Consider the following 16,730-nt stretch of genomic DNA (forward strand, 5'->3'; position numbering starts at 1 on the left):
CTGAAACACTCTTTGTAGACCAGACTGACCTTGAACTCACAGAGATTTGCCTGCCTCTGCCTCCCAAGTGCTGGGATTAAAGGCGTGCACCAGCACCAGCACCAGCACCAGCACCACCACCACCACCAGGCTCAATAATAACTTTTTAATTAAAAATTTAAAAGAAAACCCACTGAGATAATCTCAAGAGTTGTAATACTAAAACACATCATATAAATGAAGATCTGTATAAATTATCAAAGCTACATCTACATGATTATTATGTCTATTTTTACTCAGTCTACCAATCTTTTATATTCTCATTTTCACCTGGTAGTCGCTGACTTCTTGACCTAAAAAAAATCAAAATGTATGAAAAAGTTTGTGTTGAAGTTTATAACCCAGAAGCTGAGCATCACCAAACACGGGGGCACAATTATGGGGAAATCAAAAAGCCCTTGCAAAGATCTTGGGAGAAAAGTTAGAAAAGCAAGCCAGGGGCAGCCCCAGTGAGGCCGGCAGAGTCCTGGCAGGGAGGAGAGGGTTAAATCCTTTCCTCCGCAGTACAAAAGAAAAGAGTGTGCGGAAAGATTAGGATTTTTGCTTTTACAATAGGAGCCGCAGGAGCGTTGAGAAGAAGCCGTAGGGGAAAAGAGGGGGCGTCTCTTCTTTAAAGACTTGAGAGATTGAGAGAGAAAGGGAGTCGGGAAGGAGTCTCACTGGTCGGCCGGTCTCTGGGAAGGGAGAATTCCTCTGCTTCACAGTGGGTTTGCACTGGGGGACAGACAGTCGTTGGCCTCAGACCAGAGAGGGTGATCCGACCAGGTCACCCAGTTAAAACTCAGTGCTTGGTGCTCTCTCTCCCTCTTCTACCGCTCTACTCAGGAATGTCTCGGCGAAAGCAGCGGAGACCCCAACAGTTAATCTCGGACTGCGAAGGTCCCAGCGCATCTGAGAACGGTGGGTGCTGGGGGCGGAGGGGGGCATGGGGGTGGTGAGTCAAAACCTGCATGGTCCAGGCTAGGGCAATGGAGGGCACCTCGGCCGCGAGCCAAACCTGAGCAGGATTTGGTCACTGGGGATGTGAAGGACTGCAGACCTCAGGATGGGAGTCGATGACTTGTACAAGGCAGGTGCCCCCCTTGGTATCCGTTTGTGTTCTCCTTGCTTTTCTCTAGATGAAATGGAGTTTTCAAACTGGCTCTGTCTCCCTACCCAAGAGTTTTCTCTCCAAGTCCTTCTTTGCTCACTGGTCTTTGTGCCGTTGCTAAGTAACGTCCTCAGACCTGAAGACCCGTCTCTTAGGGATGGGATTTCCCCTCTTCTTTCTGGAGAGTTGGGTTGCAAGAGAATGAATTGGATAAACGTGAAGGTTCCCCTGAGGGAGAAGAGAATAAAGTTTCTCATTGTCGGGCTGAGCTGAGAACAGACCACAGCTCCCAGAGGGAGAAAGCTAATGTCGGTCAGAATGCAGGCTAGCTAGAGGGTGTGCTCCTCCTCATCCGGAGGGGAGAATGGAACACAGCCCCGTACTCAGGTTTGTGTTTTAAGGGAGGCAAAGGTAATACATATTTGCAAGTTAGCATACCTGTTAGTATATGCTATCACTGTATAAGGATCTTGCTATTTACTTACTTTTGATTTTTGAGATGATCTCCTCATATAGCTCAGACTAGCCCTGAAGTCACTACAGAGCCCAGGCTGGCCTGGAACTGTAGGCAATTCTCCTGAACAAATGTGCACCATCATGCTAAATCGATGTTTTTTGTTTTTTTAAACCAATGAATTTTCTCTGGGAGAAGAGAACAAGTTAGATAGCCAAGCTAGCCTTAAACTCCTGAGCCTCCTGCCTCTGCCTTCTGGGTGCTGATTAAAGGCACGCACTAGCACAGCTGGATGGAAAAGTCTGTTTACTCTTAAAATACTCCAGCTTGTGGAAGACCACGGTAGAACAAGGATGTATTAGGAACTGATTGTTCAGTGTCTCCCAGACAACAAAAGTCAGAGTCAGCACAAAACCTTAGTTATCCAGGGGCTTGTCCTTACCTAAGGCTGGTGGTACTCACTCTCTAGGGCAGAGCTAGGTCTAAGAATAGGTATCTGTGTCCAGGTGATGGTTAGACTCAAGCCAGTTTTGAACTAAATACTACGGCTACACGTGCTCACAAGATGGAAGTCTGAAAGTTTAACTTCTGGGGCCAATCATTTGCTTAGCAAACATTTGATATGCCCAAAAAAACGTATGCTAAGATTAGTCATAAGGGTTCTGAAGCTGTATTTTTTAGGACAAACTTTGATCCCCCCCCCCTCTTGGCTACCTATGCAAGTTTGGCTGGCTTACTTTGCTTCTCTATGCCTCAGTTTCCTTATCTGTTAAACAGAGTATAATAGTTACCTTATTGACTTGTGACTTTAATAGTTACCTTATTGACTTGTATAAGCCCTTTGGGGGAAGTAACTGGCATAAATAGTGTTTCTTAGTGACCTATCTACGTAAGTACTTAGTGGGAAGGAATATCACTATTATCGTATATGAGGGCACTCAGGAAGGAAGCGCTGGGCAACATCAGTATTTCTTTATGAGACATGAGAGGCTCTGGGACAGTGTATTTGTAGTGACTAGAACTAATCACGGATTGAACTTGTCTTTCCACTTGTACAAAAATGACTAAGTCAAGTCAGCACCATGTACAATGAAACCTTACCAACAAGTTAAGTTTGGGGTAGGACACATCTTCCCCAAGCCATTGCCACGCTAAGATCCCACTGCGCCCGTATTTAGAGGTTCTATGGTGATGGCATCCTTCCCTCCTGAGACCCATTAAGCCTCCTTAATGCTGCTATAGGCCGGATGTTTCCTCCTTGTGCTCTATGGGAGATTTCCCCTAGAGCCTCAGACTTGCCTCACAGTCCCGCTTCCCTGCTGGTTCAATTGTGGAACTCTGCTGAACACCACCCCCAACCCCCAAGAGGCATTTTCTTCTCTTCTTCCTCCCATCTGCTCACCCATTCCCCACACCGTGACTGAGCGAAGGTTTTTCTGTAAGAGTCAAAAGATAATCTATAGCTGCTGAGAAGGGGAGGATTCTCAAGCCTTTTAGGGAACTTGGGGGCTCTGAATACCTGGAAGTGTAGTGATATTGCTGTAAGTCTATTCCTATAGAAACCATAAAGGTTTACACCCAGTAGAAGCAAGAAAATTTAGGGTAAACTTTGCATTTGAGTTATGAAAGGCAAAAACTAATAGGGCTCAGAAAGCATTAAGTGGGGGGAGAGCACTGACTTCACCACACTCTCCATGACAATGGTTCTCAACCTTCCTAATGCTTTAATATTGTTCCTTATGTTGTGGTGACCCCAACCATACATTTTTTTTTTTTTCGAGACAGGGTTTCTCTGTGTAGCTTTTTGCCTTTCCTGGAACTCACTTGGTAGCCCAGGCTGGCCTCAAACTCATAGAGATCCTCCTGGCTCTGCCTCCCAAGTACTGAGATTAAAGGCATGCGCCACCACCGCCCGGCTATACAATTATTTTTGTTGCTACTTTCATAACTGTGATTTTTCTAGTGTTACAAATCATAATGTAAATATGTGTTTTCTAATGGTGTTAGGCAGTCCTGTGAGGGGTCACAACTTACAGGTTGAGAACTACTGGTCCATTGCATGGATGCACACACAAATACTACTAATAATATTAATAAATAGCAAATAAATGAAGTTTTTGTTTTTAAGGTTTGCTTTAATGCATAAGAGCACTAATTGCTCTCCCAGAGGACCCAGATTAGATTCACAGCCCCAATATGTCAGCTCACAGCCATCTGCATTTCTAGTGCCAGGGGACCCAATGCCCTCTTCTGGCTTCCATGGCCACCAGGCAAAAAAGTGGTGCATATAAATAGATGCAGGCAAACCACATCTCTATATAAAATACAAATAAAAAATCTTTTTAAAAAAATCTATCCTGGGCTGGAGAGGTGGCTCAGAGGTTAAGAGCACTGACTGCTCTTCCAGAGGTCCTGAGTTCAATTCCCAGCAACCACATGGTGGTTCACAACCACCTGTTTTGAGATCTGGTGCCCTCCTCTGGCCTTCAGGGACATGTGTGGGCAGAACACTGTATACATAATAAATAAATAAATAAATCTTAAAAAAAAAATCTATCCTAAGAATTCCTAAAGGGCTGGGCATGGTGGTACTCAATTTTAATCTCAGCTCTCAGGAGATAGAGACAGGCAGATCTCTGTGAGTTTGATACCATCCAGGGCTCATAGGGAGACTTTGTCTCAGCAACAACAACAAGATGACAGAAAGGAACTCCTAAGGGTTTTCATATCAGATCTCCTTAGGCGCTTTCTCATTTAGTCTACTTCTGTGACCTGAATGGAGGTTTGTTGGGTCTTACCTGCAGTTTGACATGGCTAGCTGAAATTCTCTCCTGCTCTTATCTATTCTCCACTTTCTTCTTGTACAGTTCCCTGACTAGGAACACCAAAACCTAACAGAATACTTACTGCACACAACTGATGGGCAGGAAATAGTCGATTTACTTAAAAACTCTAAAGAAAAAAAAATTCTTCCCCTACAGAGTCTAGCTATCTGAATTAGAGAACATAAGGGATGTAACTGGAGGAAATGTTCACTGGTCCATCTGGGAAATGAAGGAAATGATCAGAAGCCCAGATATTTAGTGAGGAGAAACCAGGACAACAGCCAAGCCGGCCTGGAGGGAGAGAAGGGATTGGCAGACAGCAAGAACAGCAAAGGCAAAGAAGGCAAAACCAGGTCACCCCACACGAGGAAGTGCAGAGCAACCCCTCAGGCTTCTGAACCCCTGAGGCTTCAGTTTAGGTGCCCACGGGGGTGGAGGGAGTCAGCAAAAATATATCTCTAAGTGAACAGAAGGTAATTTAGAAGTCTTTATTATTGCTGAAATAGAATAACCATGAGTTCAAGGCCAGCTTGAGCAACTCTAGACTGTCAAAGAATGGGTGTGGGGGTGGCACAGTGGTGAGGCAGAGAGAGACTGACTGACTGACTGATTGACTGATTGACTGATTGACTGAGGATCATGCTCCAGCATGAGATAAGGAAGAAGAAAACCTGGTTTTCTTTCTTTTTTTTGCTTTTTGTTTTTTCTTTTTTTTTTTGGTTTTTTTGTTTTGGCTTGGTTTTTGGTTTTGTTTTTTGTTTTTTGAGACAGGGTTTCTCTGTTAAACAGTCCTGGCTATCCTGGAACTCACTCTGTGGACCAGGTTACATGACTTTGTAACCTTGGACAAATCCTTTACTTCCTAAGGTTTCAAAGTAGAGAACCCCCACCCCTGTCTTGTTTTGTGTTTTGGTTGTTTTGTTTTGTTTTGGTGACAGCATCATGTGGCTCAGACTAGCTAATGCTTGAATTTCTTTTCTTTTTTCTTTTTTCTTTTTTTTTTTTTTTTGAGCTGAGGATCGAACCCAGGGCCTTGCACTTGCTAGGCAAGCACTCTACTACTGAGCTAAATCCCCAACCCAAATGCTTGAATTTCTAATCCTTCTGCCTCAACCTCCCCAGCCCTGGGATCAGAAATCTGTTCCACCATCCCCACCTAGATCTCAGCCTTTGGCGGTGACGTAGCCCGGTGCCACACTTGGGCATTCTTGGACTTGTTACCTTTCATTCCTTCTGACTCCTCTATCATTACCTCCCTTGTATTTGTTTACTTTTTTTTTTTCTGAGACAGGGTCTTACTATGCAGTCCTGGCTAGTCTTGAACTCACAGATATCTGTCTGCCTCTGACACCCAAATGCTGGGATGAAAGATGTGCACTACCACATCCAGCTGCCGTCTTCATTTCACTATTATTATTATTAGACATATATTTATTTTATTTACGTGTATGGGTGTTTTGTCTGCACGTATGTCAGTGTGCTGTGTATGTGCTTGGTGCTCATAGACACCAGAAGAGGATGTTAGATCCTGTAGAACTGGAGTTACAGACAGCTGTGAGCTGTATGGGAATGCTAGAACCAAAGCCTGATCCTCTGCAAGAACAGCAAGTGCTCTTGTCTGATGAGCCATCTCTATTGCCCTGGTTCTCCTTACTTTCATTTTCTTTCCTTTTTTTTTCTTTCCCAGAGCTGAGGACTGAACCCAGGGCCTTATGCTAAGTGCTCTACCACTGAGCTAAATCCCCAACCCCTCATTTTCAAAAAAAGAGAAGTCACAGCCTTAGATGAAGAGGCTTTTCCCAAGCCAGGTGAGGCTTTAATCCCAGCACTTAGGACACAGAGGCAGCCTGGTCTACAGAGTTAGTTCCAGGACAGCCAGGGCTACATAGTGAGAGAGACCCTGTTACAAGACATAAAGAAATTCTCCTCAAATTGAAAAGAGGAGAAAGAGCCGGGTGGTGGCGGTGGTGGTACACGCCTTTATTCTCAGTACTCGAGAGGCAGAGGTAAGAGGATCTCTATGGGTTCAAGTCCAGCCTGGTCTACAGAACCAGTTCTAGGACAGCCAAAGCTACACAGAAAAACCCTGTCTCAACATCCCTCCCCCTCCAAAAAAAGAATAGAAAGAACCAAATCTAGGACTTTAATTATTTGTGCTCAGTGAAGGGTCAGATCTATAAAATGCCTTTGAGCTCCAAAATAGTGTTTGAATTCCATATTGTGTTGTATTCTTTGATTTCAGAAAAGTGTCCATTGATACTTGTTTGGAGTTTTGATGATGTTCATGTTGTGATACAAATGTCTTTCTCACTTGTACTTGGTGTCTAAGTCCATCTTGTCTCTGTCTACCATTTGGAACAGGCCATGGGTGCATCTGTAGGTTTCAGCATAGTAGTTTAGTTTAGCAAAGAATTGTGTATATGGGCTTAATGGAGAAGACTGAGAAAGAGAAGATGGGACATTCTCTAAAAAGTGATCTTGGAAACAGTTTCGGAATCTATTTATATTTCTGAAGGCTTCCAGTTAGTAATGATTTAATCTAAGCAAGATTTGTGGGGAATAATGGGAAGGTTTGAAGTGAAGGACAGTCCTCTCCAGCTCTATTATTGGAGTACTTGTCTTTTGTTGTGTGTTGTGGGGAGGGATTATATGTGTATGCTGAAGACTGAACACAAGGCCTGTGGGCTGATAATGCTCTGCCACTGAACATCATCATCAGACCTTAGTTTCAACATATAACTTTGTATCTATAATGTATAGCAAGGTCTCACTATGTAGTGCAGGAATTAGATAGTGGTATGGCCAAATGCTGGAATGATGGGCATATGCCAAAATGCCCACTTGTGTGTGTGTGTGTGTGTGTGTGTGTGTGTTCACTGGGACTAAACCTAGAGCTTCAATTTGTGATAGGTAAGTGTTCTACCACTGAAAGCTACATTTCCAACCTGTTGCTGTACAACGGAATAAGTGAGGTTCTTCATAAAAATACTAATACTTGAACTGGGCAGCATGGTGCACACCTTTAATCTCAGCACCTGGGAAGTCAGAACAGACTGATCTCTGTGAGTTTGAGACCAGTCTGGCCTACATAGCAAGTTCCAGACCAGCCAGAGCTACATAGTGAGACTCTGTATCAAAATAATAATGATTATAATAACGATGCTAGGATCCTACCCTTAGAGATTTTGAATTTATTTTAGCCTTGAGGTTGCTTTCCTTTTTCTTTTTTCCAGTGTTTGTGATTAAACTCAGGGCCTCATGAGGTCTAGGTATATGCTCTACTATTGAGTTATAGCCCCAGCCCAAGACATTAGTACATCCTAAAGCTCTAAAGGTAATTCTAATATTAGTAAAGGCTGAGAGCCACTGTTTAGATACACCACCCTGCTGCTCAGGCCCTATGTGGTTTTGACTGTGTTCTTCCCAACCATTTTCTCCCAAGCCTGAAGCAGTTTATCAGGGCACCAGGATTTTTGTTTATTTTTCATATGGTGTCTTTTATAGTACAGGCTAGCCATCAACTTGTGATTGGGGTCAATGAGGATAATCTTGCTAGGATTACAGGTGTGTGCTTGGTTTATGCTGGGGATTGAACTCAGGGTTTTGTGCCTGCTTGGCATGCACCCTACCTACCAACTGAAGTACACCTCCAGCTCCTGGGCACTGGGTTTAAAAGAAAAACTATCGGGTCTTTTGTTGCTATTGTTTGTTTTGTTTTATTTTGTGGGTTTATTTTTATTTATTTGCTTTCAAATTTTATTTATTTATTTATTTATTTATTTATTTATTTTGAGACCAGGTTTCCCTGTGAAGCCCTGGCTATCCTGGAACTCATTCAGTAGACCAGGCTGGCCTCAGACTCAGATATCTGCCTGCCTCTGCCTCCCAAGTGCTGGGACTAGAGGGGTGCACCACATCCAGCACTGGTTTATTTTATTTATTTATTTATTTATTTATTTATTTATTTATTTGTCATTTAAGCTCTCTGTAAATTTGAACAAGCATGTGCAGGTCTATACCCATCACAGACTTTGCCTGTGATCTAGGACAGCTGATCTCACATTTTCTGCCATCCAGGTATATCGTTACCAGCTCAGCATGTTCTTGTGTTTGGTGACTTTAGCTTTGTTTGCATAAGAATCTTGCTCCCTTTTTCAGGCTGGGCATCGAGTGTAAAAGGCACTGAGAAGCAGATAGTTCCTCTTACAGGTGGCTGCTGATACATCACCTTTCACCAGGGACTAAATTTACCTTAAAGAGCGTAGATCAAATGACACATCAGAAAGCACATTTCATTAAAAAGCAAGAAAGGGGACACTGTTTCCCAGGAGGAGAAGAAAAGAAAAGGATTTCTTTTCTTGTCCAAGGACTTGACAGGACAGCAACTGGATATCAAATGTTCAGTGCTAATTAACAAATGCTAGGTAGAAAGTCTCCACCTGATTCCTTCTCTCTGACCTGAGGGCAAAGAACAAAAGGCAGGGAGGAGCCACCCAGGCCTCTTTCTCCAGCGTTGGGATGTGCTTGGGGAGCCCTGGCCAGGAGCCAAAGTCCTGAATGCTGCTCCGCTGAATTACTCTGTGAACTTGGAAACGTCACTTAACCTCTGCCAGCTTCAGTTTCCTTATCTGTAAAACTAAAGCATTCTGCACTTACCTGTGTCTAGGACTAACTGAAACAGACTCCTTCTCCATTTGCAAAGGCCAGGTCTAAAAGAACAGAGCCCATCCATTCCAGTGCTCTGCTTCACAAGGAAAAAAATCATTGAGATTATCTGACGCTTTAAAACATAACACTGTAAGTTGTTTTCAATTTATAAAGATAGTAGTTTTGTTTTGTTTTGTTTTGTTTTCAGACAGGGTCTCATGGTATAACCCCAGCTGGTCTGGAGCTCCCTATGTAGACCAGGTTGGCCTCTAACAGAGATCAGTCTGCTTCTGCCTCCTGAGTGCCAAGGTTAAAGGTGTGCACCAGCATTGTCAACTATTTACTAAAATTTTGACTAGACTAGGTCACCTGCCCTTCCCCCCACCCCCTACCTCACCCCCCCCCCGAAAAAGACTCTAACCTAGACATGTCAATGATATTGCAGAGAAATTAACAAGATTGAGGGATGAGGAGTAAGGAGGTAGCTCCGTGGTCGAGCTTTTGTCTAGCATTCATGGGGTCCTAGGTTCAAGCCCCACAATGGTGCAGGAGTGCAGTGGAGCAAAGCCAGCCTTAGCTACAGGAGACCCTATGTAAAAAAACCAACCAACAAAAAGATGTTATTATAGTGTGTGTTTATTTTAGGTTATCTTATTATTAAAAATGTAAATTCTCTATTCCATAATATTTAAGGCTCTTCAAATTTGAGTTTCTCGTTTATATTCTTTTTTGGGGGGAAAGTCCCACATATGTTAATACTACTTTCTAGCATTTTTCTAGTGGGTATACAGCTCAGTGGTGGGACACTTGGTACAAGGTTTGTTTCCAGTACCACAAAAAGAGAAAGAAAAAAAAAAGACAACAACAAAAAGCGGTTTTCAAATTTTCAAAATATTTCTCTGGTAAAGATGGTGTATGTAAAATCGTGCATCTTTATAAAAGGAAGAGGGTGGCATCTTTGGTGGCTCATGCCTTTAAGCCCAGCACTTAGGGGTAGGGGGCGGCTGGGCATTTGAGGAAGAGATAGGAAGGTTGGGAGCTTACCACTAGACTCAGCTACACCAGCCAGCCTGGGCTACGTGAGACCAGGTCTCAAAAAACAAACAAGAATGAGGAAGCCAGTCCTGGGGAAGGTGGGGAGCACATACTTATAGGCCTAGCTTTCGGGAAGCTGAAATAGGGGGGGTTGCTGAGTTCAAAGTCAGCCTGAGCTACATAGTAGGATCACGTTTCAAAAAAAAAAAAATTAAAATAAATAAAAGGACAATACGAGTTTATTGATGACCCACCACCAAACCACAAATCCAAGACCTGAGATCACCTTTTTACATGTAAAAATACAGGATGTTAGGAAGTGAGGAGCCCCTTAAATCTCATTTCAGGGAAGAAAAGGAATGCAGAGTACCTGGCTTGAGGCACCTTCTCCCCACTTTCTCTTACTAGAAGGCAGGCCCCGGTGGGGGTGAGCAGGTGTCAGTCTTGTCTAGGAATTCAGATCTGGTTGGGGCTATTAGGGGCTTTGGACTCTGAGCCGAAGACTGTGAAAGCCCATTCGGCATCTTCCCCATTGTTTCAGGAGGAGCTCCCCTCCCCCAAGGTTGGAGCTGGGAGGACCTCCTTAGGCCTTTGAAAGCTAATGTCTTTAATTGTCCGTATTAGGAACAGTGGGGGGCGGGGGAGCGGGCAGCAGCGTGGAGGGTACCGAGCAGGAGAGCGGTTTCTTTTAAGGACGAACTCCATGCATTTGGTATAGGGCCGGTGGCCTGTGGACTAGCTTGTGTTGAGCTGTTATTCTTGGCGAAGGGCTTAGTGTTCCTCAAGAAGGGGTCCTCAAATGACTTTCTTGGGAATTCTATCTTGCAATCGCCCCCCTTGAGAAACTTCTTTTATGAAGAAGGATGAGGGTAGGATGGGAGTAAGGCTGAAGACAAAACTTGAGATCATTCTGTGATGTGCGAGCTGGTAAGGGGGTGGGTGTTTGGGATGGCTCCTCCCACTCTTGTCCTCCGACCTCCGAGGCGGGCAGACCACCCTTTGGAATCCACATTTTCCAAGCTCAGCAGATCCTTTATCCGAAGAAAAATTACTGAAGCCTATCGCCTTAATCTATTGAGCGGGCAATGTTTCCCACTGAGCGCTTGGGGCTGACCTGGTGGGAGCAGCTAGGATAAAGACATCTAGGGTGGGGAGCTGGCAGAGGATAGGGCACAGTGGGCCCCCAAGGTGCCTCACCGCACCTGCCCCAGAGCCAGGGTAAAGCTTCCTAGGCTTGCCACCTGCACGCACTCTCCGTTCTTGCCTCCTCAAGCTTTCGTCTCCCTCCCTGGCAGCTCCTCCCCCAAAACCCTCCTCCCTCCCCCCCCCCACCCCATCTCCCCTCTACCAGCTTTCGCGCTCCGGCTCCTCCCCTCCTCCGCGCCTTCTCGCTCCCCTCCCCCTCCGCCGCTGTTCCCTGCCCCCGCCACCGCCGATCTCCTCCGCAGTCTGGGCCGCTGGGTGCAGAGACTGCTGCAGCGCCGGCGGCCACCGACGCCTCCCCAGACCGGATACCCATTGTGTCCTACCCCATCCCGCCTTCCACTTCCCCACGGCCATGGCGCAGGAAACCGGGAGCAGCTCTCGACTCGGGGGGCCCTGCGGGGAGCCTGCGGAGCGCGGAGGTGCGGTAGGGCCAGGCTTGGGCAGAGATGGGGGCTGAGGGGACGCTCGCGGAGAAGGACTTTAAGCGGACGGATAAAATGTGTGATTCTACACATAGGCCCCAGTTCTCACATCCATTCCCACTCTTCCTGGGCCAGAGGAGGGGGAGGGGTGACGGAGGAGGCTCCGAGTGTGCGTGCCCTGTCCCCCCTCCTCCTTTTGCTGGGTATCCGGGAGCCACGCGGGTCGCGTCCGGTGTGAGCACTAGCTAGCTTCATGCAGGATCTGACTGTAATCTTATCTTCCCACCCCAACCCGCGGTCCCTAGGTTGCCCGTTCTTTAGAGCTTCCGTTACCCAACAAAACCGCATTACCCACACTCTCTCCTTGTCTTCTCCCCAGGTGATGCTAGCGAGGAGGACCACCCCCAAGTCTGTGCCAAATGCTGCGCACAATTCTCTGACCCGACCGAATTCCTCGCTCACCAGAACGCGTGTTGTACTGACCCACCCGTAATGGTGATAATCGGGGGCCAGGAGAACCCCAGCAACTCTTCAGCCTCCTCTGCACCCCGGCCAGAGGGCCACAGTAGGCCCCAGGTCATGGATACAGAGCACAGCAATCCCCCAGACTCTGGGTCTTCTGGGCCCCCTGATCCTACCTGGGGGGCAGAGCGGAGAGGAGAGGAGTCTTCAGGGCATTTCCTGGTCGCTGCCACAGGTACAGCGGCTGGGGGAGGTGGGGGCCTGATCTTGGCCAGTCCCAAGCTGGGAGCAACCCCATTACCTCCAGAATCTACCCCTGCACCCCCTCCTCCACCACCTCCCCCTCCACCCCCAGGGGTAGGCAGTGGCCACTTGAACATTCCTCTGATCTTGGAAGAGCTGCGGGTGCTGCAGCAGCGCCAGATCCATCAGATGCAGATGACTGAGCAAATCTGCCGCCAGGTGCTGCTTCTTGGCTCCTTAGGGCAGACGGTGGGTGCCCCTGCCAGTCCCTCAGAGCTACCTGGGACAGGGACAGCCTCCTCCTCCTCCAAGCCCCTCCTGCCCCTCTTCAGTCCCATCAAGCCTGTCCAAACTGGCAAGACGCTGGCACCGTCCTCTTCCTCCTCCTCCTCCTCCTCCTCAGGGGCAGAACCGCCTAAGCAGGCATTCTTCCACCTCTACCACCCACTGGGATCGCAGCATCCCTTCTCTGTTGGAGGTGTTGGGCGAAGCCACAAACCCACTCCTGCCCCCTCCCCGGCCCTGCCAGGCAGCACGGATCAGCTGATTGCCTCCCCTCATCTGGCATTCCCAGGCACCACAGGACTCCTGGCAGCTCAGTGTCTTGGGGCAGCAAGGGGTCTTGAGGCTGCTGCCTCCCCAGGGCTCCTGAAGCCAAAGAATGGAAGTGGCGAGCTGGGCTATGGGGAAGTGATCAGTTCCTTGGAAAAGCCTGGTGGAAGGCACAAATGCCGCTTTTGTGCCAAAGTCTTTGGCAGTGACAGCGCCCTGCAGATCCACCTGCGTTCCCACACTGGTGAGAGGCCCTACAAGTGCAACGTCTGTGGTAACCGCTTCACGACCCGGGGCAACCTCAAAGTACATTTCCACCGGCATCGCGAGAAGTACCCACATGTGCAAATGAATCCACATCCAGTCCCAGAGCACCTCGACTACGTCATCACCAGCAGTGGGCTGCCTTACGGAATGTCGGTGCCGCCGGAGAAAGCGGAAGAGGAGGCAGCCACCCCAGGTGGAGGTGTTGAACGCAAACCTCTAGTGGCCTCCACCACAGCACTCAGTGCCACCGAGAGCCTGACACTACTCTCCACGGGTACAAGTACAGCCGTGGCCCCCGGTCTCCCTGCTTTTAACAAGTTTGTGCTCATGAAAGCCGTGGAGCCCAAGAGTAAAGCTGATGAAAATACTCCCCCGGGGAGTGAGGGCTCAGCCATTACTGGAGTCGCGGACAGCGGCGCAGCAACCCGCATGCAGCTAAGTAAGCTGGTGACGTCCCTGCCGAGTTGGGCCCTGCTTACTAACCACTTGAAGTCAACTGGAAGTTTCCCCTTCCCCTATGTGCTGGAACCCTTGGGGGCCTCACCTTCTGAGACCTCAAAGCTACAGCAGCTGGTAGAAAAGATTGACCGTCAAGGAGCTGTGGCGGTGGCCTCTACTGCCTCAGGAGCTCCCACCACATCTGCCCCTGCACCTTCATCCTCCTCCTCCTCCTCCTCCTCGGGACCTAACCAGTGTGTCATCTGTCTCCGGGTGCTGAGCTGCCCTCGGGCTCTACGCCTGCATTATGGCCAACACGGAGGTGAGCGGCCCTTCAAGTGTAAAGTGTGTGGCAGAGCTTTCTCCACCCGGGGCAATTTGCGTGCACATTTTGTGGGCCACAAGACCAGTCCAGCTGCCCGGGCCCAGAACTCCTGCCCCATCTGCCAGAAGAAGTTCACTAATGCTGTCACTCTGCAGCAACATGTTCGGATGCACCTGGGGGGCCAAATCCCCAATGGTGGTTCCACGCTCCCTGAAGGTGGGGGAGCTGCCCAGGAGACTAGCTCTGAGCAATCTACAGTCTCTGGACCAGGGAGCTTCCCCCAGCAGCCATCCCAGCAACCATCACCGGAAGAGGAGTTGTCTGAGGAAGAGGATGAGGATGAGGAAGAGGAAGATGTGACCGATGAAGATTCCCTAGCAGGAAGAGGCTCAGAGAGCGGGGGTGAGAAGGCCATATCAGTGCGAGGTGACTCCGAAGAGGTGTCTGGGGCAGAGGAGGAAGGGGGAACAGTGGTCGCAGCCCCCACCGCTGGGAAGGAGATTGATAGCAACGAGAAAGCCGCTCAGCAATCTTCTCTGCCGCCACCTCCACCTGACAACCTGGATCACCCCCAACCCATGGAGCAGGGAACCAGTGATGTTTCCGGAGGCGTGGAAGAAGAGGCCAAACTGGAGGGGACCCCAAGCCCCATTGCAGCACTCACCCAAGAAGGGGAGGGCACCAGCACCCCTTTGGTGGAGGAGCTGAACTTACCGGAAGCAGTGAAGAAGGAGCCAGGAGAGAGCAGCAGCAGAAATGCCTGTGAAGTGTGTGGCCAGACCTTTCCTACCCAGACAGCTCTGGAAGAGCATCAGAAGACCCATCCTAAGGAAGGGCCACTCTTCACTTGTGTTTTCTGCAGGCAGGGCTTCCTTGACCGTCCTACCCTCAAGAAGCACATGCTGTTGGCTCACCACCAGGTACCACCCTTTGCACCCCATGGCCCTCAGAATATTGCTACTCTTTCCTTGGTCCCTGGCTGTCCTTCCATCACTTCTCCAGGGCTCTCCCCGTTCCCACGGAAAGATGATCCCGCCATCCCGTGAGCCCGTTTTCTGTACCCAGTCCCCTATGACCCTATGCTCCATAGAAGGACCTTCAAGGTTTACTCAACCTTCTCAAGTGTTGACATGATGTTTCTAGTGGCTTCTCTCTAGACCCTGAGCTTAAAAGTTGCATTTAAAAGGGAATGCCCTCTAAGAAATTTGTATCACCTTTTTGTTCTTTGTAACTAAGGAAAACAGATTCTCTATAGCTTTCACATTCTCAAGGGGAGCCCTCTCCTCTTCTCCCTTTCCCGTTGGCAGGTACACCAGAACCCCCATCTTTGGAAATGGCAGCCTTGCTCAAAGGGGGGCTGGCAGCTGTCTGTGGAGGGAGGGCCCCGTGCTACTCCTTGGTGACCTTGACCAAGTCACCCTGCAAGACTTCTTGTGCCAGGACCGTCTTGAGAAGCTTGTGATGGGTGGGTTTCTTACCTTCCTGCAAGCAGTACAGTTTTTCCTGTCAGGTGGCCTCGTCCCCAAGCCCTGGAGCTCTAGACCCGCCGGCATTGCCACTTCAACCCTCACACCATCATTGCTATTAAGGCCAGGAACTGTGCTTGAGAAGGTGACTCCAACAACATGATCCAGAGAGGCAGAGGACATAGCCTCTCTCCTATTCCTGCCTCCTGTATCCAAGCTGGTGCCCACCAAGCACACCAGAGAAAAGAAGTAACAAACTATAGCTTCTTCCCCCTCCCTCCCCCGGCTCCAGAAGGTGCAGGCAATGAAGATACTCGAGTAATTGGTGGCTAGAAGGTAGGGAAGAATGAAGGATTGGGGTGCTTTTTCAGTCTGTCCCTTGACTTGTTACATCAAGGCAAAGATATTGACTGGTCAAGTGCAAAGACCCCTTCAGCTTCTCATTTATCATGGCCTCCTAACCAACAAGCAAATTTCTTGCCAAGAGGTCTCCCATGGGATATTTTAGGAAGTACAAAGTCCATAACTTTAAAGAGCCTTATTGGTGAGGGTGGTTAATGAAGTAAGGGTGACTCAAGTGTTGCTGAAACAGGGATTTCTGGGAACCTATTTGATGAAGAACGGGGTGTGATGTAAGGGAGAGGAACTGCAGCTCTTGTGAATATGAACATTCTCGTGGATGTTCCTTTGGGCTAATGGTGATGTGGCATTGCAGCACCAGGGGTCGGGGGACTTCCTGGCACTAGAATGCTTTTAGTTTTAGATGACTCCCTGCTTTATTCCCTTGCCCCTTATACGTCCCTCATCTTCTCAAAACCCCCTTTCCTCCCCAATTTTGCCTGATCATGGACCAGAGCTTATATCTTCATTTTTTCGTCTGCTTCTCAGAGTCCCAGACATTAAGAGACAAGCTTCAAGTGGTCCCTCCCTGCCTCTGTCTTGTAGTGAGATGTAGTATTTCCTCTTAACGTAGGATCCTGGGAACCAGGAGTTCTGAGGAGGAGACTGGATTTTGCTGTTAGTTGATGTCAATGATGATTCTAAAGTAGTGGCTCCAGAGCTCCCTAACACAGTGAAATGTGTAAGAGCAGAGAGGGGAGATATTAGTGTCTTTCCCTTCCTCATTAAAAGTGTTTTGGCCAAGTATTTGTGTGTTTCTCCTTATTTTGTGACTAAATAGCCAGATGGGGTGTGATCTTGGCATTCCCTGGCATGGAGATTCCCTCCCCCCTTTTTCTCCTGCCAAAGCTGAACATATG

The 16,730-nt window shown here is 48.1% G+C and overlaps 1 protein-coding gene across 2 annotated transcripts; it reads left to right on the forward strand.

Moving 5' to 3' along the window:
* Window positions 1-373: 373 nt before the first annotated feature.
* Sall2 (spalt like transcription factor 2) lies at window positions 374-16,617 on the forward strand. 2 transcript variants are annotated; one of them, XM_028856089.2, is made up of 2 exons: window positions 374-939; window positions 12,098-16,617. In XM_028856089.2, the coding sequence occupies exons 1-2, from the start codon at window positions 867-869 to the stop codon at window positions 15,049-15,051; spliced, it is 3,027 nt and encodes a 1,008-aa protein (XP_028711922.1). In that variant the 5' UTR covers window positions 374-866; the 3' UTR covers window positions 15,052-16,617. The 2 variants fall into 2 exon arrangements, with proteins under 2 accessions (XP_028711922.1, XP_028711923.1); XM_028856090.2 differs by lacking the exon at window positions 374-939 and adding an exon at window positions 11,432-11,715.
* The last annotated feature ends 113 nt before the right edge of the window (window positions 16,618-16,730 follow it).

This window comes from Peromyscus leucopus, chromosome 9 (genome assembly GCF_004664715.2).
Source record: "Peromyscus leucopus breed LL Stock chromosome 9, UCI_PerLeu_2.1, whole genome shotgun sequence".
Classification (NCBI taxonomy): Eukaryota; Metazoa; Chordata; class Mammalia; order Rodentia; family Cricetidae; genus Peromyscus; species Peromyscus leucopus.